A 23,922-nucleotide genomic window follows, 5' to 3' on the forward strand; every position below is an offset into this window, starting at 1 on the left:
CTGGCCCTGGCCCTGGCTTCCCCCAATATCCTAGACATTGGAGTGGGTTGTTGTTGCTGCAACTTTCCAACAAGAGGATCATCTTTGGAGAGGTTGGAAAACTTGTAAGGTTAAGAGCTAGCAGTGAAACGCGGTGGTTCTGTAGACTTCCTGGGCCCTAATCTTCTTAAGAAGGATGGATGTTACCAGAGGAATAAGGACTTGAGCAATTGCTTTTCCTCTCACCCTTTTTCTTCTCTCGCCCCTTGCCTATTCTCTAATCTCCCATTGTATTGTTCTTGTCAGGACCTTACAACTTTCCACCCTTTGAGGGCCATCTGCTAATGTATGTAATTACCACTGAATTTAAAATGGGCATTTGAAGAACAGCGGAGCTAGAAGAATGCTGAAAGCTCCATTTAAGTTCGCTAGCATTCTGCTCCCCACTGGTTGATTGTAAGGGGTGACATTAAATGTGGTGGCCAGGGTAGGCTCTTGGGGCCGGAGTCACATAAATGGAACGCTGTTTTTGTTTTGACAGCAGACAGATTGCTTTTATTCATAATCTCGCTGCTGATTGCTCGCTAATGCAGACAGCTTACGGTGGCCGAAACAAAAGGCTCATTAAGCAGGTATGTTTTCAATTTGGCTTTGGTTCATGCCTGTGTGCGTGTGCACACTTGAGTGTGTTCATGTTTGTGTGAAACTGGGAGAGAGAAAGAGAGACAGAGAGATAGAGAGACAGAGAAGAGAATGATATGGGAGAAGGTAGAAATTGCTCCACCCTGCTCATCCACATTATCAAGCTGTCAGCCAGTCATTTAGTCTCCCTGCTCTGGCTGACTGGCTCCTCAGAGACCAGGGTGCACCCCATGGCTATCAGGCTGTACGCCATCACCACCATCACAGATGAACAGCAGCCCTCTCCTGAGGATTGGAGAGAGACATCGAAATGGAGCCCTAGTCATATTTGGAGATGGTCACAGGGGCATGGAGTCAGGTTCCACAAAGCTGAACGTATTTTGGCTGAGTAAACAGCCACAAGGCTGAACCTGCTGTAGTCAGTGAACAAAGGACTCTAAAAGGGAATAGGGGGTTGTTCCTCTCATCCTCCACAGACTCCTAATGTTTTCCCAGCAGCACCCTTTTCTGGCCACCTGTGGCTTGCTTTTAGAAAATGTTCCCATCCCTAAATCTAATGGGACAGACAGACTCCATCTGGCCTGTACTCTCTCTCTCTCTCTCTCTCTCTCTCTCTCTCTCTCTCTCTCTCTCTCTCTCTCTCTCTCTCTCTCTCTCTCTCTCTCTCTCTCTTTGTACCTACTGCTGCCACCCATCCCAGCCCAGATGCTTCCTCTTCCACCCTGCATACTCCTTGTAAAGGAAATGGCACCATGGTACCATAACCTCTCTCCCTACTTTTATCCCTTCCTCCATTTCTCCATTCCATTTCTGCACAATGTGCTCCCTTAGATTACAACATGAATTGGGCTTTCCTCGCCCTGGTGGCTACACTAACCAGGAGTGAATCTATCACCAACTCTCTCATTTGTCTGTGTTTCAGCATGACCCTGAGATGCAGCCAAGCCTGTGCTAATCTAAAGCAAGCCACACACAAAGCACCAGGGAACCTAGCTAGCTGTGGCACACTAACACACACCACACCGAGTTTGGTGGATGATAGAGCCGCAATCGAAATCTCTTAGCCACAGGTTAGAACTCTTGGTCTCGCTTAGCAGAGCCAGACGAACAGGTTTTCCTTCTTTTTTTTTAAAGCAAATTCAGCCGTGGAGGAGTGGAACGGTATTTCTAGCATGCTGCCCTCGCTCCAGGTGTCCCTCCATGCTCGTCTGTGACTGACAGCTCGTGGATCAGGCTGCATTTCCATAACTATCTCTCTGCACCACTACCCTAAAAGCATTAAAAGCCTCTGTGCCTGTCTGCCAGTCTCCTTAACTGTAACTATATGAAGATGAGTTTAGAAGTAAGAGAAAAACACTGTGTCCCCCTGAGATTGAAAAGTTGGGAGTTTGATTCTCGGCTGAGTCATACCAAAGACTGTAAAAACTCTTTGCTTTTTGCTTGACACTCAACATGAAGGAGATCAATGGGGGTTAAGGCCCTGCAATAGACTAGCGTCCTGTCCAGGTGGTGTACTTGTGCATCAAGCTGCCTCACGCTACAGAAACAGGAGATTGGCGTCATGGTTCCACCTGTCAGAAGAGGGCGGCAGAGACCGCCCTAGAGACTATTATGACACTCAGGTGTTTTCTATTACTAATTATGATTCCCTTTTAAGAGATGTGTGTTTTCTGTTACCCTTTGCAGATGTTTGATTTGTTTGCTGTGTGTGTTTGTCTCCTGAGTAGGTTTTCGAGTCCTAGTGTTTATTGTTGTCCCAGTTTTACTATGTAGCTACTGTTGAACTTTTTCCAAGTAAAGTATTTAAGTTTTTTCTAAACCACTGGTTCCTCGTCTGGTTCTCTTCTCTGCTCCTGGGTCTTACCTCATGTCACAGCAAGCATCTGCCTCCAGCATGGTGTCACACCCTGACCATAGTTTGCTTTGTATGTTTCTATGTTTTGGTTGGTCAGGGTGTGAGCTGGGTGGGCATTCTATGTTACATGTCTAGTTTGTCTAGTTCTATGTTTGGCCTGACATGGTTCTCAATCAGAGGCAGGTGTTCGTCATTGTCTCTGATTGGGAACCATATTTAGGTAGCCTGTTTGGTGTTGGGTTTTGTGGGTGATTGTCCTTAGTGTCTTGATGTCCTTGTTCTGTGTGTATGTGCACCAGTATTAGGCTGATTCGGTTTTCGTTACGTTTATTGTTTTGTAGTGTTTGTATTTAGATTCGTGTTGCTTCAGTTGAATAAACATGGATCGCAATCTACACGCCGCATTTTGGTCCGACTCTCTTTCCCATACAGAAAACCGTTACAGAATCACCCACCACAACAGGACCAAGCGGCGTGGTAACGGGCAACGGAAAAAGCAGCAGCAGGAGAAGCAAAAGGAGCAGCAGCAGCAGTGGGAGAGGCTGCACTACTTGGAAAAATGGACATGGGAGGACGAATTGGATGGTAAAGGACCCTGGGCTCAGCCAGGAGAATATCGCCGCCCCAAGGAAGAACTGGAAGCGTCGAAAGCGGAGAGGCGCTGGTATGAGGAGGCAGCGCGGCGTCGTGGATGGAAGCCTGAGAGTCAGCCCCAAAAATGTCTTGGGGGGGTGACTCACAGGGAGTATGGCTACGCCAGGTAGGAGACCTGAGCCAACTTCCTGTGGTTACCGGGGGACGAGAGAGACCGGGCAGGTACCGTGTTATGCTGTGAAGCGTACGGTGTCCCCAGTGCATAGCCCGGTGCGGTACATTCCAGCTCCGCGTATCGGCCGGGCTAGAGTGGGCATCGAGCCAAGTGCCATGAAGCCGGCTCTACGCATCTGGTCTCCAGTGCGTCTCCTTGGGCCGGCTTACATGGCACCAACCTTTCGCACGGTGTCCCCGGTTCGCCTGCATAGCCCAGTGCGGGCTATTCCACCTCGCCGCACTGGCAGGGCGACCGGGACCATTCAACCGGTTAAGGTTGGGCAGGCTCGGTGCTCAAGAGCTCCAGTGCGCCTGCACGGCCCGGTCTATCCGTCACCACCTCCACGCACCAGCCCTCCGGTGGCAGCCCCCCGCACCAGGCTGTCTCTCCGGTCCATCCTTACAGGGGCTCCCTCATCTCCAGCGCTGCCGGAGTCTCTCGCCTCTCCGGCGCTACCAGAGCCTTCCTCCTCTCCAGCGCTGTCGGAGTCTCCCGCCTCTCCGGTGCTACCAGAGCCTTCCTCCTCTCCAGCGCCGCCAGTGCCGCCCATCTGCCCAGCGCCGCCAGTGCCGCCAGTCAGCCAGGGGCTGCCAGTGCCGCCAGTCAGCCAGGGGCCGCCAGTGCCACCAGTCAGCCAGGGGCCGCCAGAGCCCCTCTGTCCCGAGCAGCCGCCAATCTGTCCCGAGCAGCCGCCCCTCTGTCCCGAGCAGCCGCCCCTCTGTCCCGAGCTGCCGCCCCTCTGTCCATTGAGAAGAGTTGCCATGGTGAGGAGGCCACGGAAGCGGACAAGGTGGGGGACTAAGACTACGGTGAAGTGGGGGCCACGTCCAGCACCAGAGCCGCAACCGCGGACAGATGCCCGCCCAGACCCTCCCCTATAGGTTCAGGTTTTGCGGCCGGAGTCCGCACCTTGGGGGGAGGGTACTGTCACACCCTGACCATAGTTTGCTTTGTATGTTTCTATGTTTTGGTTGGTCAGGGTGTGAGCTGGGTGGGCATTCTATGTTTACATGTCTAGTTTGTCTAGTTCTATGTTTGGCCTGATATGGTTCTCAATCAGAGGCAGGTGTTCGTCATTGTCTCTTATTAGGAACCATATTTAGGTAGCCTGTTTGGTGTTGGGTTTTGTGGGTGATTGTCCTTAGTGTCTTGATGTCCTTGTTCTGTGTGTATGTGCACCAGTATGAGGCTGTTTCGGTTTTCATTACGTTTATTGTTTTATAGTGTTTGTATTTAGATTTGTGTTGCTTCAGTTGAATAAACATGGATCGCAATCTACACGCCGCATTTTGGTCCGACTCTCTTTCCCATACAGAAAACCGTTACACATGGACCCAGCAGAGATCGGCCAGATCAAGAATGTTATAACCCACCAAGGAGCACTGCTGGGGTGATAGCAAGAACAACTTTCCCAAATATCAGAGACTCTCCAGCCACTTACCGACTCCCTCCAACCAATGCACACCCACAACCCAGGAGGAACAACTGCCTGTCTCAGCGCCCAGTGCTCCAGTCGTCACCGTAGATTTCCCAGGGAACCTGCACCGGGAACCGAAGATCCCAGCCTCCGAGTAGCATGACGGCCACCCGGGAAGATGCAAGGGGTTCCTAACACAGTACTCTCTGGTGTTTGAGCTACACTCCTTTTTGTTCCACACCGATCGGGCCAAGAACACCTATATCCTCTCTCTACTCTCGGGTAAAGTCATGGCATGGGGCAACAGTGGTGTGGGAACAGCAGCCACCATCTTGCAGCTCCATAGCATTTCTCTACACCCACAATAACATCTGCTAAATATGTGTATGTGACCAATAAAATTTGATTTGATATCAGCCTTCATTTCCCAGTTGCAACGAGTCTTCGACCACCCAATCGGCAGACGAGAAGCGGCGAGCCGGCTCTTCAACCTCCGCGAGCAGTGGCTGACTTCACTATTGAGTTCTGTACCCTCGCTGCCGAGAGTGGGTGGAATACTGAGGCACTGGTCACCGACTTCCACCAGGGTCAGTCTAACTTTATCAAGGATGAACTGGCCTCTCAGAAACGGGGAGAGAAACTTGAGTCCCTGATAACGCTTGTATTCAAGATCAACAACCGCATCCAAGAATGAGTGAGACAGCGTACCTTTGATACCATCCCAGTATCCTGGTTTCCCCAGTACTGAGGAACTCATGCAGCTGGGATGCACACGTCTGAGCCCACAGGAAGGCGACATGCGCATGTGCAAAAGCTGCTGCCTCTACTGCGGAGGTCTCGGCCATCTCTGTCTGTTCTACTTGCCCAGAGCTTACGGGAAACACAGGGGCTCACCGGGACAGGGGGAGACCCTGACAAGCTGTGTAGTCACTCCCAGGCTACCCAGTCACCGACTGTCACTACCGGTGACCCTACACTGGGACAACCATCAGCACCATATTCAAGCCTTCGTGAACTCCGGGGCTGCGGATCATTTCATTGATCAGGACCTTGCCAGAGAATTACAAATCCCTGTGTGAAATGCCCCATCCCTCTTCAGATTCTTTACTCCCTCTCGGCCCCTGAAGCAGCATCCATGGACGACTACATCCGGGAGTCGCTGGAGGCAGGCTTCATTCGTTCCTCAACATCCCCAGCTGGCGCAAGCTTATTCTTCGTGGGAAAGAAGGATGGGGATCTGTATCCCTGCATCGATTACCGAGGGCTGAACAGGATTATGATTAAGAACCGTTACCCCCTATCCCTGATGTCCTCCGACTTGGAGCTTGCCCAAGGGCCCCAATTCTTCACCAAACTGGACCTCCGCAATGCTTACAATCTGGTGAGAATCAGGGAGGGAGATGAATGGAAAACTACCTTTAACACCCCGAGTGGCCACTATGATTCATGCCATTCGGATTATTGAATTTACCGGCATTGGTCAATGACACTCTTAGGGACATGTTGAATCGTTTTGTCTTTATTTACCCCGACGACATCCTGATCTTCTCCAAGACCCTTCCAGAACACATCCTGCATGTCCGCCAAGTCCCGAGACGCCTCCTGCAGAGTCAGCTATATGTCAAAATAGAGAAGTGTAAGTTCCACTTATCCCAAGTCTCATTCCTGGGCTATATTATCTCTCATATTATCTCTCCTGCCAGCATCTAGATGGACCCCGTAAAGGTTACGGTGGTCACCGACTGGCCCCATCCCGCCTCACTCAAACAAGGCCAGGGTTTTCCAATTTTTACAGACGTACACAACTTTGGTGTGGTGGCAGCGCCTCTCACAGCCCTAACCCATCAGTTCCAGACCCGGTTTTGCTGGACCCCCGAGGCTGATAGGGCATTCAAGGAGCTCAAGGGACATTTCACCTCCGGACCCATCCTTGTTCATCCTGATCCTGCTCGTCCCTTCATGGTAGAGGTGGATGCCTCGGATACCAGAGCAGGGGCGGTCCTTTCACAGCGGAATGAGGGGAGCAGGAAGCTGCACCCATGTGCCTTTCTCTCCAAGCGGCTCTCAAAGGTGGAATGCAATTACGATGCTGGCAACCGGGAGCTCTTGGCAGTTAAGTGGGGACTTGACGAGTGGAGACACCGGTTGGTGGGGGCACCTCATTCCTTCGTAATCTGGACGGACCACAAGAACATGGTCTCCATTCAAGAAGCGAAGAGGTTGAACACTCGCTAGGCTCGGTGGGCTCTGTTTTTTAACAGGTTCAACTTCACACTGCCTGGATTCCAAGAACCAGAAAGCAGACGCCCTGTCCCAACAACATGTCTCTAACGAGGAGAAAGACCCCAAGCCCATCATCGCCAGCTCCCGCATTGTGGCCCCTGTAGTATGGAGTATTGAGATCATGGACCGACAAGTCCGGACTGAGAACCTGACCCCGGCGGGGGTCCGACTAACAGACTTTATGTTCCACGCTCAGCCCATTCTCAAGTACTACAATTGGGACACTCCTCTCCATGAACAGGGCATCCAGGGGTTAATCGGACACTGGAGTTCCTGAGGCGGAAATTCTGGTGGCCCAACATGATTGAGAATCTCAGATCCTTCGCTACAGCTTGCTTCATCTGTGCCGAAAGCATGTCCTCATGACAGCAACGGGCTGGGTTGCTCCAACCTCTGCTCATCCCCAACCGGCCCTGGTTCCCACCTGTCCCTAGACTATCATGGGGTTACCTCCATCCCAAGGGCTTACCACTATCCTGGTGGTCGCCCATTTCATCACCCTATGCAAGTTGCCCTCGACCAAAGAGACAACTGATCTCATGATTAGCCATGTCTTTCGACTACAAGGACTCACACAGGACATTGTCTTGGACCGTCGCCGCCAGTTCATCATACGGTATTGGAAAGCCTGCTCCCTGTTGGGGGCGTCGGGAGTCTCTCCTCTGGGTTCCACCCACAGACGAATGGGCAGACTGAGCGGGTCAAACGAGCTGGAGAAGTTCCTCCGCTGTTTTGTCTCCACTCAAGTCACCAACTGGGGCAAGTTCCTCATCTGGGCCGAATATGCTCTCAACACACTGCTGAACTGTCACCTTTCGAGTGTCAGATTGGGTTCACACCCCCTCCCGTTTCCTGAACAGGAGGCCGAAGCGGGGGTGCCCTCAGCAGAGGCGTTCATTTGACAAATTTGCAGCACCTGGACCAGAGCGCAATCCTCCTTGTTCCGCTCCTCTGTTTGATAACAACACTAGACAAACCGACAACGAAGGCCCCTTCGGCTCCTCCAACCTGGTCAGCGGGAGTGGCTGTCCACCAGTGATCTCCGCTTAAAAGAGTACTCTCGGAGTCTCGCCCTGCGCTATGTAGGACCATTCAAGATCCTGAGTCGCATCAACTCGGTCACCTATCGTCTGATTCTCTTCTCGGCTCCTGGGGCCTACCTCCTCATAGGCTCCTGCTCCTATTAGCCATTCCAGTTCACTCAAGCCAAGGCTTTCTAGGGCAGTCCAACACAACATTCTTCTGACTTTTCTTGTCTATCAGTGAGGGGTGTGTTCATGATACAAAAGCTTTATTAAAGCATTTCTCTGCTCCAATGGATGGAGAAATCTCACCGTTATCTCTCTCACTTCTATCCTTTCGCTCTCTCTCCTCAGACTCTCACGGGATGGATCTGTTTGCGGTAGCAGTGCATGAGTTTGGTCATGCTATTGGCCTGGCCCACACCTCAGCAATAGAGTCCATCATGAGGCCGTACTACCAGGGTCCTGTGGGGGACCCACTCAAGTACGACCTCCCTTATGAGGACAAGGTCCGCGTCTGGCAGCTCTACGGTACGTTCTCCAGCCCACGCCTCTCTCCTATAACCAACACTTCTCTTTCTCTCCTCCCCCTCTCCATCTCACATATTCCAGTCATCTCCCTCCACTCTCCTCCTATCTTTCCTATTTCAGTCATCTTTATCCTTCGGCCCACACATCTGAACACCTCTTGCCTAGCTACTCCTCCATAACTCTTCTATACCTGCCCCCACCTACCTCACCTACCTCACTTACACAGATCACTGGACTGGCATCCTGCCAACCCTTCTATGTACACGCTGTGCAGAAAATCCTACCTACCAACACCCCTCAACCACTCACTGCAAATGTCTCCTACTGCAAATGTCTCCTATGATTCCTAGCGGGATGTGGCCGCCCATCCCTCAGCGCGACATGGGCGGTGCTGAGCAGAAAACCCAAGGCCTCGGCACAGGAAGCAGAATTGATGTGTTTATATGCAAGGAGCGAAGAGAGGGCTTTAATTGGTCATCCCTGTGGCACAGGCCCTGCTTATCACTGTGTGCCATGCTACTGAGAGAGGTAGAAGAGGAGGAGAGTAGAGGAAGACAGATACTTGAGGGGCAAAGAGAGAGGGAGGATAGGAAGACTGATAGGTGAGAGGGGATAAGTGGCTGGGGGAGAAGGGAAGAGACTCGAGTTAGCGGGCAAGGTAGGACAAAGAAGAAAGGGAGGGTGAGAGAGAGATGGAAGGAGGGAGGGAGAGACCATGTTGAGTCATGCTGGGGCTGTATGTCTGCGTTTACACAGGCAGCCCAATTCTCATCTTTTGCCCAATTATGGGCAAAAGAGCTGATCTGTTTGGTTAAAAGACAAATAAGTGAAAAAAATATACAAATTGGGCTGCCTGTGTAAACGCAGCCTATGTGTTGAATATCTCTATCTGAATGTGGGGTTGCGTGTCAAAGTGCTGTTGACTTGACCTTTGCCCTCTCATCTTTCCCAGGGGTGAGAGATTCAGTGTCTCATACGGCGCGTCCTGATGATCCCTCCCAGACCGCTGACCCACCTGTACTACTGGACCTCCCTGAGAACAGATCTACTGTCCCGTAAGTCACACACACACACACACACACACACACACACACACACACACACTCAAATGGACGCACAAGCAGACACATTAAATCTACACACCCCTGTATACCTCCAAACTGAAGCTCAGAAACTTCCAGACCCATTTTCTCTCCCTCAGTCATCCATCTGTCCTGGAGGTCAGCGAGTTTGGACATTGTCACAACGCTGCCGCAGTGAGAGATAGCAGTCCTTACTTCACCTTGTTCTCGAGTCACAGTAAAGTACAGCCGAGAGTGTGCTAACAGTACAAAATGAGTCCATTTATACCAAATCCAGTCTCCAGATGACACAGCACTCATCTAATGTAATAGATTTTCATACAAAGCGGAGACTTTGTCCTCTTTTCTGTAGCTTTCCCTTCTCATTTCTCCTCCACTTCATCTTGCTGGATAATGTGTGGAGAAGGGGGATTTAGCCCGACAAAGGTCACTAATATAGTAGTCTCTTCGCAGCTCCTCTGTTAATAAGCCCTGAATGGAGATCTTTGTTAATAAGGATCTACGCGAGTAGCGTCTCACAAAAGCAGCCCTGTCGTTGTAATTGCCTCGTCATTTGCAGCCAGGACACGTCAAGCACTTTACTCAGTCATTAGCACGGGGATAATGCGTGTGAGGACCTCGGTCTCCTGCGTCAGGACGATAACATCTCCTCTGATGTTTGGCTCGTTTTTTTAATTGACACGCATACGCAGAAAATAAACACAAATATAGATCGCATGGGCGCTTTGCATACATGAAACAAACAGAGACACGCACACATTGGTTTAAGATGAGAAGACACTGATTTAGACTGGCATAGTAACACATACACACATTACAGTACGTCTGACTGGGGATAGAGAAGTGGTTTGGTGTACAGAACATTCTGTCTTAGTTTCTTCAATTAATTATATTATTCACTTTTGTCTCTCGCTCCCCCTCTCTCTCATTCTCTCCCCTCCCCCTCTCTCCCTTTCTTTCTTCTCTTAGGCCGGCACGAGATGCCCCTAACAGGTGCACAAGTCACTTCGATGCAGTGGCCCAGATTCGTGGAGAGGCCTTCTTTTTCAAAGGTACAGAGAGAGGCCAGAAAGGAGAAAAAACAGAGTGTGGCGCTGCCTGCGATCAATATAGAACCCAGCCAAGCATATCTCTCTGAGTTCCACACACACCTTCACACCAAAACAGGGGATAGCCCTAGAGGGGCCCCCAGTTCCATCTGACTCACACAATCAATTGGATACATTTTACTGTCCAGTTATAAGGTTTTATGAGACAGGTCTCTCTTGCAACAAAAAAATCTTAATTAACATCGGTTAACCTCAAGAGAACTGGTAATAATTAAAGTTAAGTATGTATGGACGCTGTTAATACCCTGTAGAGCTGCAGATTACAAAGTAATAATGCACAGGCTGTGACTAAACTCAGGCAAACTTAGACTAAGGCAGTCCGACACAGATACTGGGAGCTAGGCTGAATCTGCTTCTCCCTGTTCGCTTGGTTGGTTCCGCCAGCTGTGTGCCTGCCTGGGTACAATATGCCCTGAGGTGTCCACACATGTTTTCCCTGTGGACCATTTATCTTATTTTACAATTAACACACATACAATGCATACAAACACACACACACTCCACATACAGTCCTGTACAGACACACACAAACACTTAAACAGAGAGAGAAGGACTTTGTATTCTCTCTTCCACTTCCTTCCTACTTTTATTTTACCTTCTCTCTCTTCCTCCTCCTAGGGAAGTATTTCTGGCGTCTGACGCGGGAGAAGCACCTGGTGTCTCTGCGTCCGGCTCAGACCCACAGGTTCTGGAGAGGCCTGCCTACCAACCTGGACAGTGTGGATGCTGTCTACGAGAGACCTGGGGACCACAAGATCGTCTTCTTCAAAGGTACATATTTTTTTATTTTTTTATTTTTTTTATAACTGAAACTCTGCCGTGGCCGTGGTTGAGGCAAGGAGGTCAGCTATGATCCCAATGATGGGCTGGTCAATGGAAGGTGAATGTGTTCTGAGAAACACATGAAAAGAGGTCTATCAGTTGCTACTTCCATTTGTGAACTTATAAATGTATGATCGGTGCCCATTGATTCTTGAAAGATATAACTTAGCTTATTAGTTCAACTGTCACACCCCATCAGAACACAAAATATAAGCTAGTTTTACTCCGATGTTTGTAAATAAAGCAAATGTAAACAAACACTATATAGCCACAAACATGGTTAAAACTATAATTTTATATCATGGATGATCATAGCTCTGTCAATGAATTTCAGAGTGGTTACATTTCTCCGGCTGCATCCCTCAGCCTTTTACCAAAACACTGGTGGGGAAACACTTTGTTATTGTGTAACTGCTGCTTTCATGTGTCATCATTGATGGACGTGTCTCATCATTGGCCTTGGAGGGTGTTTTTGACGGTTTTGTGGATAACAGAGAGTTTAAAATACAATCAAGATTACCAAAGCACAAAAACAAGAACACCTCTTGGTTAAACCTGTATCTTGGTAAAACATGAATCTTTATATTTCAGTCAATTGAATAGTTGAATCACAAAACACATTTAATCACAAGTCACTTTCATTCAGTTGAGTTATTAAATTAAACAAGTTATCCAGTTCACTCTCGTTGATTGATGTTCCTTTGTCCCGCCTCCTCAGGACTAAAGTATTGGATATTCAAGGACAACAACGTGGAGGAGGGTTATCCTCGGCCAATCAGCGACTTCGGCTTGCCTATGGAGGGTGTAGACGCGGCCTTTGTGTGGCTCCACAATGACAAGACCTACTTCTTCAAGGACAACCGCTACTGGCGCTATGACGACCATCTACGGCGTATGGATCAGGGCTACCCAAAAGACAGCACACTGTGGAAGGGGATCCCGTCCCCACTAGACGACGCCATGCGATGGTCTGACAGTGAGTATTAGACACACACAGATCAACATACTAAACACACACATTTACTCACTACATATACACATATCGCTCACTTCGTAAAACTAAATACAAGCTGAAAAAACATTCAGTACACTGCACTTGACAGTACACAAAAATAATGGAAGCATTAGTAAAAAAGAATGGAGTACCTGAGTGTATGTCATTCATGCCTGCCCTCAGGGTCCTGACAGGTCTACTTCTACAGTATATCCACTACTAACCCACACTGGGTCCTTTTCCTCTCCAGCCCCTTGCCCTCTAACTCTCAGACTGGAGACTAAGGGCATCATGTCCCAGCTATTGCACAGTACTTTCAGCAGTGAGCTCCTTACTCATGCCTATCTCAGTCAGACCCTAACCAGTCTAACAGTAATTAAAGTACAATCAGTCGGTAAGTCATTGGTAAGTCATATCACACCAAAGCACACATGCAGTATACAGCCCTCACCTCTCTATCTGTCTCACAGAAACTCAAGCGCACACACACACACACACACACACACACACACACACACACACACACACACACACACAAGCATATAATGTAGCTACAAATACATAAAATAGCTTATCAAACATATTCATACAGTATAGTGACCAAAAGTTATCAAAACCCCTTCTTCAGTAACACACACAGCCATTTTACGCACTCACTCTACAGTGATGGCAAGCTCCAGCCGAGTCTCCACATGAGCCAGTTAGATCCTTTCTCCCCTGTAGCGACTCCTGTGGCTGAGTGTATGTAAGCGCTTGCCTCCATGTGCTGGGCTCTGTACCGTTGCCAACTCTAGAGGTCCTGCTCGGAGCTGTTTGATGTCGGTGAGCACAGGACACACGGAAAAATGACAGTCTGAGCCACCAGAGGATTCATACATACACACGTGGACCCTGGGGGCCTGGGAACTGGAAGCACATCAAAGACCTCAGGGAGAGAGGTGGATGTGGTGGCAGGGATGGAAAGAGTGGGAGAGAGTGCTAGGGAGGATAAGAGCGAGGAAGGGGGAGAGAGAGAGAGAGAGAGGAAGAGAACTGCTTTTAGAGACAGATGAGGGGGGGGAATTATATTTGAGAGAGAGGAAGAGAATGAGAGTTTGTTGTGGGAATACGAACTGGTGTAGGAAAACAAACTGGGTGAATAGAGAGAGGGACTGGACGAAAAACAGCGAGACAGAATCAAGTGACTGATGTATTACCATAGCAAAATCAATCGTCACACCCTCTTTTTCACTTATGCAGCCTCTTTGTCTTCTTCCTCTTTTCATTAAGGCTCCTCATACTTCTTCAAGGGGAAGGAGTACTGGCGTGTGGTGGGCAGCGATATGGAGGTGGAGGCTGGGTACCCACGGTCCATAGGTAAGGACTGGCTGGTGTGTACAGAGATGCAGTCGGACTCCCCAGCCACAGAGGCCAATAACACGGCTAACACGCGGCTACACGGGCAGCACCACGCCGACCACGCCGAAAACGGCTACGAGGTGTGCTCCTGCACATCCAACTCTGCCTCGCCCTTGGGAGCCCAGCCCTCCCCCTCCCCCCTCTGGCTACTTGCCCTCTTGACTGTCTCTGGGGTACTATCCTACCTCCCTCTATGATGTAAGCAGAGGGGAGCGGCCTCACTCTGTGACAGGAAGTACAGCAGCCAATCTGCTGAGAGCGGGGGAGTGGCTTAAGGGGCTTTTTGCCTGGGTTCTGCCAGACCAGCTACACCATCGAATCAAAACAATGACTGGAGGATTTTTTTGTTATTGTTATCTTATTTGGGATCCTCATTGTTAATTTGTTTTATTTATTATACCAAATCTTTCTCAATGTATCAATATGCTTTCAAATGAATGATGTTTAAATTATGATACTGGATTGAATTAGAAATGTGATAACATGACGATAATGGAAATAGTATATCAACTTGATGATGATAATGATAACAACTTTATAGCAAAATGTCCCTCCGTGACTAAGCAGTCTAGAAGGAGAGTGGTCCTCTGGGATGCTGTGCTCCCTGTCCCCTTGTTCGTGCAATCACTATAAGAGCTTTAAAGTAACTCTCCAGTGTTTTGGGGTTTCTGTGAAATATGACCTATTATTAATTACAATATTAGTGAAAGTTTTCCTTCCCCCCAAAAATGTATTCTGTTAAAAAGCAGCTTTTCTTTGTTGGAATGTTGTGGGGCGTGCCCCAACAACAGAATGGTGTTGGCGTATACCGGTCATTAAAAATATTCACACGACTAGACCACTGAATGGCTAGCTCATCCTCCTCAGGAAGATGACCATCCTCTCTGAGGAAATAACCAAGCATTTTTTTTAACCGTTTGAGTTTGGGTTTTTCAAGTGTTTTGTCTCCAATTTATGCTTTGGCCACAAATACTAGTATAGGATGAGTCAACAGCATTATTTGCGTATGAGTTAGCAGAATTTTAACTTTTAAATGTTTTTTTTTACTGGAAAGTTACTTTAAGAACCCTCACACACACACACACAGACCACTCCATGTGCGTTTTTTACAGTCTGAGCTAGCTGGACAAATGTATCTGTCTCCTCTCACTCATTCAACTGGTAATGTGTGGGCTGGTCGGATGAACACTCCACTATAATTGGACAGCTTGTTCTCTCACTGAGTTTCTAATGTCAGGGCTATCTGGATGGAATGGACACTACTTCCTGTAATGACACTGACTCTCTCTCCTTGACTAGACTCGCGTGCCCTTTTGAGACCTTTGCCCCTGTATCTTTCTTTTTGTTCTCAGCTGAGATACAGTCGCACCTCCTGCCGTTATCAGAGCGGGTAACCCGTTAGCATTGATTATTAGGATGTATTTTTGTAATAAGCACAGAGGGATTGTGGTCGAGCCCTACTCGGGGATGTGCTTGATGGGGTTTTCATGATGCCTTGGTCTGGTCAGGCCAGTGGCCACTGCAGCTGTCAGCGATACCCAGCGGTCACCCAGCTGCGCCATTCTCCTTCTCCATTGTCTCTCCTAACATGAACTATCTCTAAGGATAGTCACCCACTCAAAACACAACTAGATTTATTAATATTGCTAAGATATATTTACTTACAGTCTATATATACAGATCTATTTGAGGTGAAAAGTTCTACGGCAGTTACAACAACAAAAAACATGTACATTTCTCAGCCGTCTTTTCTAAGGTGAAATATTTTTGTAGAAAAATAAAGAGGGGGTAAGACAGAGTGTACTGGGTCGTGTAATGATTTTGTGTCACAGGGAGCCCAGGCTGAACAGAAAGAGGAGGACAATGCGTCGGCAGCCCGTCACAGGCTGACAGTTACTTTCTTGTCTGTGTTGTTGGGAGCCATGTTTCTTATGTACAGGCGCAGGTTATTGTTTCCTCGTTGCAAAACAAACCATGCCAATCAAACTATGCCAATATCCTCCTGGTAACAAGCCATCTGCTACATTCATTCCTTGTTTCAGATCTGTTTATTCAGGATTATGTGTAGTGCATGTGTTTTGTGACAGAATTCAGTGACTTTTGAGAATAAGTCTGAACAATGTTGATTCAGTGACTAGAGCCAATAACACTCCAGATACTGTGTTATTGACTCAAGGAGAAGTAAATGTGAGGCAGACACACAATGGCATGAGGATTGAAACAAACCGTTTTCCAGCAGAGGCTGATTAGGGGAGAACGGCTCATAATAATGGCTGGACTGGAGTCAATGGAATGGCATCAACCATATACCATTCCATTCACTCCATTCCATCCGTTACACTCCATTCCAGACATTATTATGAGCCGTCCTCCCCTCAGCAGCCTCCACTGTTTTCTAGCATTAAGAAATGAGCACGCAGAGAAAGCAGCAGTACGTGCCATGTGTATTTTGCAGGTCAGAGGCTGCAACAGTTGAACTTGGGAAGAAACAGTCTGACTAATTTCATGGGTTACTACATAAGCAGCACAATGCCAGGTCAAAATAAAGAAACTGAGTTATTGCCAATTGACTCCATTTAAAGTAGCAAAATACTCTTGAGGGGTCGTTGTACAGGGCAAAAGATCATTATGTTCAAAGAGATTCCAATTTCAAGGAAGCTCATGACAAGTTGTTTCAACCAGAAAGATCACAATGGACCTCATCTCAGTGGTTGGAGTTGACCTCTGCACAACCCTGCTACACTACATTCAACCCTTCTTACATCCACGCACAGCTGTGCTCTGACCTGCAGGCGACACTGGGATCTAAACTCAGACACTAGCAGCAATGCCAGGTGTGCACGATAGGACACGTGTGTGTGTGTGTGTGTGTGTGTGTGTGTGTGTGTGTGTGTGTGTGTGTGTGTGTGTGTGTGTGTGTGTGTGTGTGTGTGTGTGTGTGTGTGTGTGTGTGTGTGTGTGTGTGCGCGCGTGCGCGCGCACGCACCAGTGGCAGTCGGTGCCGTTTAAGATTAGGGAGGACGTTTTTTGTTGTTGATAGGTTTAGGCCATAGGTTTAGGCCTATACCCATCACAAATGAAAGTTTATAATACAGGTGCGTAGGTCGAGAGACAAATTGGAGTAATCAAGGTGACACATTCAATACTGCTTTGCAGTCTTGCCTGCATCGAGCTGATCTGGCAGGAATCATTAGTCCAAACAGTTAGTCCAAACATTGCAAGTTCATACTAAAACAAGGGTTTCAATTAGAGAAATTCAGGTAGGTCCCTCCCGGTTTCGTTCCGTTTGCTTCTATTTAAGAAATGTTTTGCAACAGAACCTGCGGAATGAATACAGCCTGATCACTTTCATAGCAGCCACACACCATTTGTCTACACCATGGTGCTACCTTCATGTGTTTTAATCAGTTACTCGTCGTTTAGTATAGTTTTATCTAAAAAGGATCATTATTTCATTTTTCGTATTTGATTAAATTCACTGAGTAAGATGATCCTCCCCTTACCCCTCTGAGGAGACCCTCCACTGGTCTCCACCTGTGTGTGTAATGTATGCGTTTGTGCATGTGTGTACGTGTGAGAACCTCAATCCCTTCACTCAGACTGACAGAACTGAGACCGCGAGGCTTTGGACCGAGCCGCAGCAGGGTATCCTCCAGATGGGCCAGGGAGAGCCGATCAATCACCCCTGGGCTGCACGATGCCGCTCCACAAGACCAGGGAAAACACTTACAGAGCATATGTGGTGATATTGATAGCAATGACAGGAGATGGTGTTCCTTCCGACAGGTTTACACCACCTGCACTGCTGGAAGGTTCTGACATGAAAATACACACCGGATCTGAGAACAGAACAACCGCTGTATTTGCACATCTCAGTACTGTCTACATTGTATAAAGCATTATTTATATGAGCCATAAGCCAGCACATATCGCATTTGTCAGTCTGATTTTTGGATGGAAATATCCTTGGATCTTAGTTCTTCTGCAGATGGGATATTTGACACACACACCTCCTCTGTAATAACCCTTTCTGATGTGCCTCCACATGGCGCTGTACAACCACTACTGCAATAATACATGACGCATGGTGCCCAACACTGACTACCTGAATGGTAAGAGTTAAAAACGTTGCACTGGCTCTTGGATCGAAATGTCCCAAACTGCTCCTTGCTCTACACCCAACCTTTAAGGCAGTCTACAGAGGCTGCATTGCTATTGTGTCTCTGTGAGTCTGTCGCGCTGGGGTTTGCTGAGCAGGAACGCAGCAGTGGATGTTTCATGTGACATCCTGGTTATCATTTAGGCTACTACTGGGGGGGAGGTTGAGGTGTTCTACTACTAGGCTACAACTGTAGTGATGCATTTCCTTCCACCTAACACACCGGGGTGTCTGTCTCCAGTGTTGTATGTTACCGTCAGCTCTAGTGTAATAGTGTGTCCATCAGCAGTGTGACACTAAAGACTTGGGTAGTAGAATCAACAACCTCTGCATTATGAAGACAGTTGCTTTGTGAGAAGGTTTTCAAGTTCACAGTTATCCATTGTTATATATATGCCTGATGAAAAGTACCAGTGGCCTGTCTATGGCCCCTAGTAAGAGCAGGTCTGCAGGAGCCATGGCCCAGTGAGTCATGGGTGCCGGCCTGCGTAGATAGAAACAGAAAAGTCTGAGCCTTTTCGGTAAAAACACTTTGGTATACCTCAGATGGAAACTCGACATACTGTTTCGCTCATTTACAGTACCTCACCTCAAGCTCCCCTGTCTTCACTTTAGTAGACCTGCACTGTCCCCTGGTGGTGGAAAAAAATCAACTACTCGTGATAACGTGCAAAAACGTATTTTTATTAAGTAAGCACTTGCAAAAAAACTTGACAAATGACAATAATAGAAAGATAAAGGTGTATGGATGATGAACCAATCCAAGGGATGAATGTAGCATATGGAACTCAGGTGGAGAAGGCAGGAAAGAAGCTCTGGCGTCTGAGAGGGAGGCCAGTGTCTAAATAGGAAAGCAAAGAATACATGAATTGAGAGGGTAAAGTGTGGTGGAGCAGCATATATGCCAAGTCAGTTGAAATCATTCAATCTGAGAAACAGAGCAGAAAGATTAGAAGTTAGAGTTTCACACATTAGTAGAATTACATACTGTTGACATTTGACAAGCAACTATGGAAAAATATACATATTAGTAGAAAAATGTAAGTTACTCTCAGATAATGTACATACTGTACCTCAACTGCCTTTTCTGCCATATGCTCATGCATACTCTGTGAAGTCGTCTGTGACATACTCTGCGAAGTCCTCTGTGACATACTCTGTGAAGTCCTCTGTGACATACTCTGTGAAGTCCTCTGTGACGTACTCTGTGAAGTCCTCTGGGAAGTCCTCTGTGACATACTCTGTGAAGTCCTCTGTGACATACTCGGTGAAGTCCTCTGTGACATACTCTGTGAAGTCCTCTGTGACATACTCTGTGAAGTCCTCTGTGACGTACTCTGTGAAGTCCTCTGTGACGTACTCTTGCTGTTGGTCTTCACACACCTAGCCAATCTCTCAGACCATATTGTTATCTTTTGGCATCCCACCTCTCCTCTCCTCCTCTCCTACCTCTCCTCCCTGCTCAGTTCGTTTTGGTCTTTCTTTCTGTCCTTCTCCTCAGCTTTCTCCCGCTGAAGTTTTTTGCCAGGCCTCTTCCCATTTCTGCCTCTTCTCCTCCTCCCTTATATGCTGCTTCCTCTTCTCCCTCTTTTGTTCCACTCTTGTTTTTCTGTTGATTCCTGACAGAGGAAAGAAACGGTTGGTATACAGTACCAGTCAAAAGTTGGGATACAAATCAAATCAAATTGTATTAGTCACATGCGCCGAATACAACAGGTGTGAAATGCTTACTTATGAGCCCCTAACCTACAATGCAATTTCCAAAAAATGCAGATAAGAATAAGAGATAAAAGTCACAAGTAATTAAATAGCAGTGAAATAACAATAGCGAGATACAGGGGGGTACCGATACAGAGTCAATGTGTGGGGACACCGGTTATTTGAGGTAGTATGTACATGTAGGTAGAGTTATTAAAGTGACTATGCATAGATGACAACAGAGTAGCAGTGGTGTAAGAGGGGGTGGGGGGGGGGGCACTGCAAATAGTCTGGGTAGACATTTAACTAGATGTTTAGGAGTCTTACGGCTTAGGGGAAGAAGCTGTTTAGAAGCCTCTTGGACCTAGACTTGGTGCTCCGGTACCGCATGCCGTGCGGTAGCAGAGAGAACAGTCTATGACTAGGGTGGCTGGAGTCTTTGACACGTTTTAGGGCCTTCCTCTGACACCGCCTGGTATAGAGGTCCTGGATGGCAGAAAGCTTGGCCCCAGTGATGTACTGGGCAGTTCGCACTACCCTCTGTAGTGTCTTGCGGTCGGAGGCCGAGCAGTTGCCATACCAGGCAGTGATACAACCAGTCAGGATGCTCTCAACGGTGCAGCTGTAGAACCTTTTGAGGATCTGAGGACCGTTGCCAAATCTTTTCAGTCTCCTGGGGGGGGAATAGATTTTCTTGTGCCCTCTTCACGACTGTCTTGGTGTGTTTGGGCCATGTTAGTTTGTTGGTGATGTGGACACCAAGGAACTTGAAGCTCTCAACCTGCTCCAATAAAGCCCTGTCGATGAGAATGGGGGCGTGCTCGGTCCTCTTTTTCCCTGCAGTCCACAATCAACTCCTTTGTGTTGAGGGAGAGGTTGTTGTCCTGGCACCACACGGTCCTACATCTACACATTCAAGGGTTTTTCTTTATTTTTACTATTTTCTACATTGTAGAATAATAAGTGAAGACATAAAAAATATGAAATAACACATATGGAATTATGGAGTAACCAAAAAAGTGTGGCCATCCTTTGCCTTGATGACAGCTTTATACACTGTTGGCATTTTCTCAACCAGCTTCAGCTTCAACCTGCAATGCATTTCAATTAACAGGTGTGCCTTGATAAAACATTCATTTGAGGAATTTCTTTCCTTCTTATTACGTTTGAGCCAATCAGTTGTGTTGTGACAAGGTAGGGTTGGTATACATAAGATTGCACTATTTGGTAAAAGACAAAGTCCATATTATGGCAAGAACGGCTCAAATAAGCAAAGAGAAACAACAGACCGTCATTACTTTAAGACATGAAGGTTTTTATTTATTTATTTTAACTTTATTTAACTAGTCAAGTCAGTTAAGAACAAATTCTTACTTCAATGATGGCCTAGGAACAGGTTTTTAACTGCCTGTTCAAGGGCAGAATGACAGATTTGTACCTTGTCAGCTCGGGGATTTGCAACCTTCCGGTTACGCTCCTAGGCTACCCTGCAGCCCCAAAGTTAGTCAATCAGGAACATTTCAAACTTGAAAGTTTCTTCAAGTGCAATCGCAAAAGCCATCAAGGGCTATGATGAAACTGGCTCTCATGATGACTGCAACAGGAAAGGAAGGCCCAGAGTTACTTTTGCTGCAGAGGATAAGTTCATTAAAGTTACCAGCCTCAGAAATCGGCAATTAACTGCACCTGAGATTGTAAAGCTTATTCGGGCTGCAGAGTTCAAGTAACAGACACATCTCAACAACTGTTCCTGATGAGACTGCGTGAAACAGGCCTTCATGGTCTAATTGCTGCAAAGAAACCACCACAAAAGGACACCGATAAGAAGAGTCTTGCTTGGGCCAAGAAACACGAGCAATGGAAATCTGTCCTTTGGTATGATGAGTCCAAATTTGAGATTTTTGGTTCCCAACCGCCGTGTCTTTGTGAGACGCAGAGTAGGTGAATGGATGATCTCTGCATGTGTGGTTCCCACCGTGAAGCATGAAGGAGGAGGCGTGATGGTGTGGGGGTGCTTTGCTGGTGACATTGTCTGTGATTTATTTAGAATGCATACTTAACCAGCATGGCTACCACAGCATTCTGCAGCGATACGCCATCCCATCTGGTTTGGGCTTTGTGGGGCTATCATTTGTTTTTCAACCGGACTGTCACGTTCGTCGTAAGGCGCAGTGTGGTATGCGTACATATTCCTTTTAATAAATATACACCGAGCAAACCAACTAAATAAAACAAACGAAACGCTATACAAAATAGTGCTGACAGGCAACTAAACATAGACAAGATCCCACACCAGAAAGTGGGAAAAAGGGCTGAAAATGATCAGAGACAACGATCAGAGACAACGATAAACAGCTGTCTCTGATTGGGAACCATATCAGGCCAACATAGAAATACAAAAGCTAGAATACCCACCCTAGTCACACCCTGACCTAACCAAAATATATAGAAAAACAGGGATATCAAAGGTCAGGGCATAGCAAGGACAATAACCCAAAACACACCTCCAGGCTGTGTAAGGGCTATTTGACCAAGAAGGAGAGTGATGGAGTGCTGCATCAAATGACCAATTGAGATGGTTTGGGATGAGTTGGACTGCAGAGTGAAGGAAAAGCAGCCAACAAGTGCTCAGCGTATGTGGGAACTCCTTCAAGACTGTTGGAAAAGTATTACAGGTAAAGCTGGTTGAGAGAATGCCAAGAGTGTGCAAAGCTGTCATCAAGGCAAAGGGTGGCTACTTTGAAGAATATCAAATATAAAATCTATTTTGATTTGTTTAACACTTTTTTGATTCCACATGTATTATTTCATAGTTTTGATGTCTTCATTACTATTTTACAATGTAGGAATAGAAAAACTGTAACGCTCCGGGTGTCGTGGGTGTGGAGTCAGACGCAGGAAACAGAGAGTGCGATCGGTTCTTCCTGTGTACGCATATTATCTTCTCCTTTGCTGATGTCCTCTTCTCGTTTGCTGCTGTCTTATTGTCTTGTGCTGATATTCTCTTCTCTTGTGCCGATATCCTCTTCTCTTGTGCTGACTTGTGCAGTTTTAGCCTGCCCCCTCAGTCCGAGGGTTCAGCCGTTGTCCGTTACCTACCTGTGTCCTCTGCACGATCTTCTCTTGTCTTGTGCTGATATTCTCTTCTCTTGTGCTGATATCCTCTTCTCTCATGTGCTGACTTGTGCAGTTTCAGCCTGCCCCCTCAGTCCGAGGGTTCAGCCGTTGTCCGTTACCTACCTGTGTCCTCTGTGCGATCTCCTCTTGTCTTGTGCTGATATTCTCTTCTCTTGTGCTGATATCGTCTTCTCTTGTGCTGACTTGTGCAGTTTCAGCCTGCCCCCTCAGTCCGAGGGTTCAGCCGTTGTCCGTTACCTACCTGTGTCCTCTGCACTATCTCCTCTTGTCTTGTGCTGATATTCTCTTCTCTTGTGCTGATATCCTCTTCTCTTGTGCTGACTTGTGCAGTTTCAGCCTGCCCCCTCAGTCCGAGGGTTCAGCCGTTGTCCGTTACCTACCTGTGTCCTATGCGCAATCTCCTCTTGTCTTGTGCTGATATTCTCTTCTCTTGTGCTGATATCCTCTTCTCTTGTGCTGACTTGTGCAGTTTCAGCCTGCCCCATCAGTCCGAGGGTTCAGCCATTGTCCGTTACCTACCTGTGTCCTCTGTGCGATCTCCTCTTGTCTTTTGTCTTGTGCTGATATTCTCTTCTCTTGTGCTGATATCCTCTTCTCTTGTGCTGACTTGTGCAGTTTCAGCCTGCCCCCTCAGTCCGAGGGTTCAGCCGTTGTCCGTTACCTACCTGTGTCCTCTGCGCAATCTCCTCTTGTCTTGTGCTGATATTCTCTTCTCTTGTGCTGATATCCTCTTCTCTTGTGCTGACTTGTGCAGTTTCAGCCTGCCCCCTCAGTCCGAGGGTTCAGCCGTTGACCGTTACCTACCTGTGTCCTCTACGTGATCTATTCTTGTCTTGTGCTGATATTCTCTTCTCTTGTGCTGATATCCTCTTCTCTTGTGCTGACTTGTGCAGTTTCAGCCTGCCCCCTCAGTCCGAGGGTTCAGCCGTTGTCCGTTACCTACCTGTGTCCTCTGCGCGATCTCCTCTTCTCTTGTGCTGGT

General features: G+C 47.6%; 1 protein-coding gene across 1 annotated transcript in view; it reads left to right on the forward strand.

Annotated features, from left to right (window-relative positions):
• Window positions 1-15,744, forward strand: part of LOC118384875 (matrix metalloproteinase-17-like) — an 86,002-nt gene extending 70,258 nt beyond the window's left edge. Inside the window, exons 5-10 of the mRNA XM_052515328.1 lie at window positions 8,364-8,540; window positions 9,493-9,595; window positions 10,592-10,674; window positions 11,350-11,502; window positions 12,272-12,529; window positions 13,817-15,744. Of these exons, the coding sequence (XP_052371288.1) occupies window positions 8,364-8,540; window positions 9,493-9,595; window positions 10,592-10,674; window positions 11,350-11,502; window positions 12,272-12,529; window positions 13,817-14,142 (1,100 nt within the window). The 3' untranslated portion in view covers window positions 14,143-15,744. The remainder of the gene's footprint in view (window positions 1-8,363; window positions 8,541-9,492; window positions 9,596-10,591; window positions 10,675-11,349; window positions 11,503-12,271; window positions 12,530-13,816) is intronic.
• Window positions 15,745-23,922: the final 8,178 nt, after the last annotated feature.

This window comes from Oncorhynchus keta, unplaced genomic scaffold (assembly GCF_023373465.1).
Source record: "Oncorhynchus keta strain PuntledgeMale-10-30-2019 unplaced genomic scaffold, Oket_V2 Un_scaffold_22955_pilon_pilon, whole genome shotgun sequence".
Lineage (NCBI taxonomy): Eukaryota > Metazoa > Chordata > Actinopteri > Salmoniformes > Salmonidae > Oncorhynchus > Oncorhynchus keta.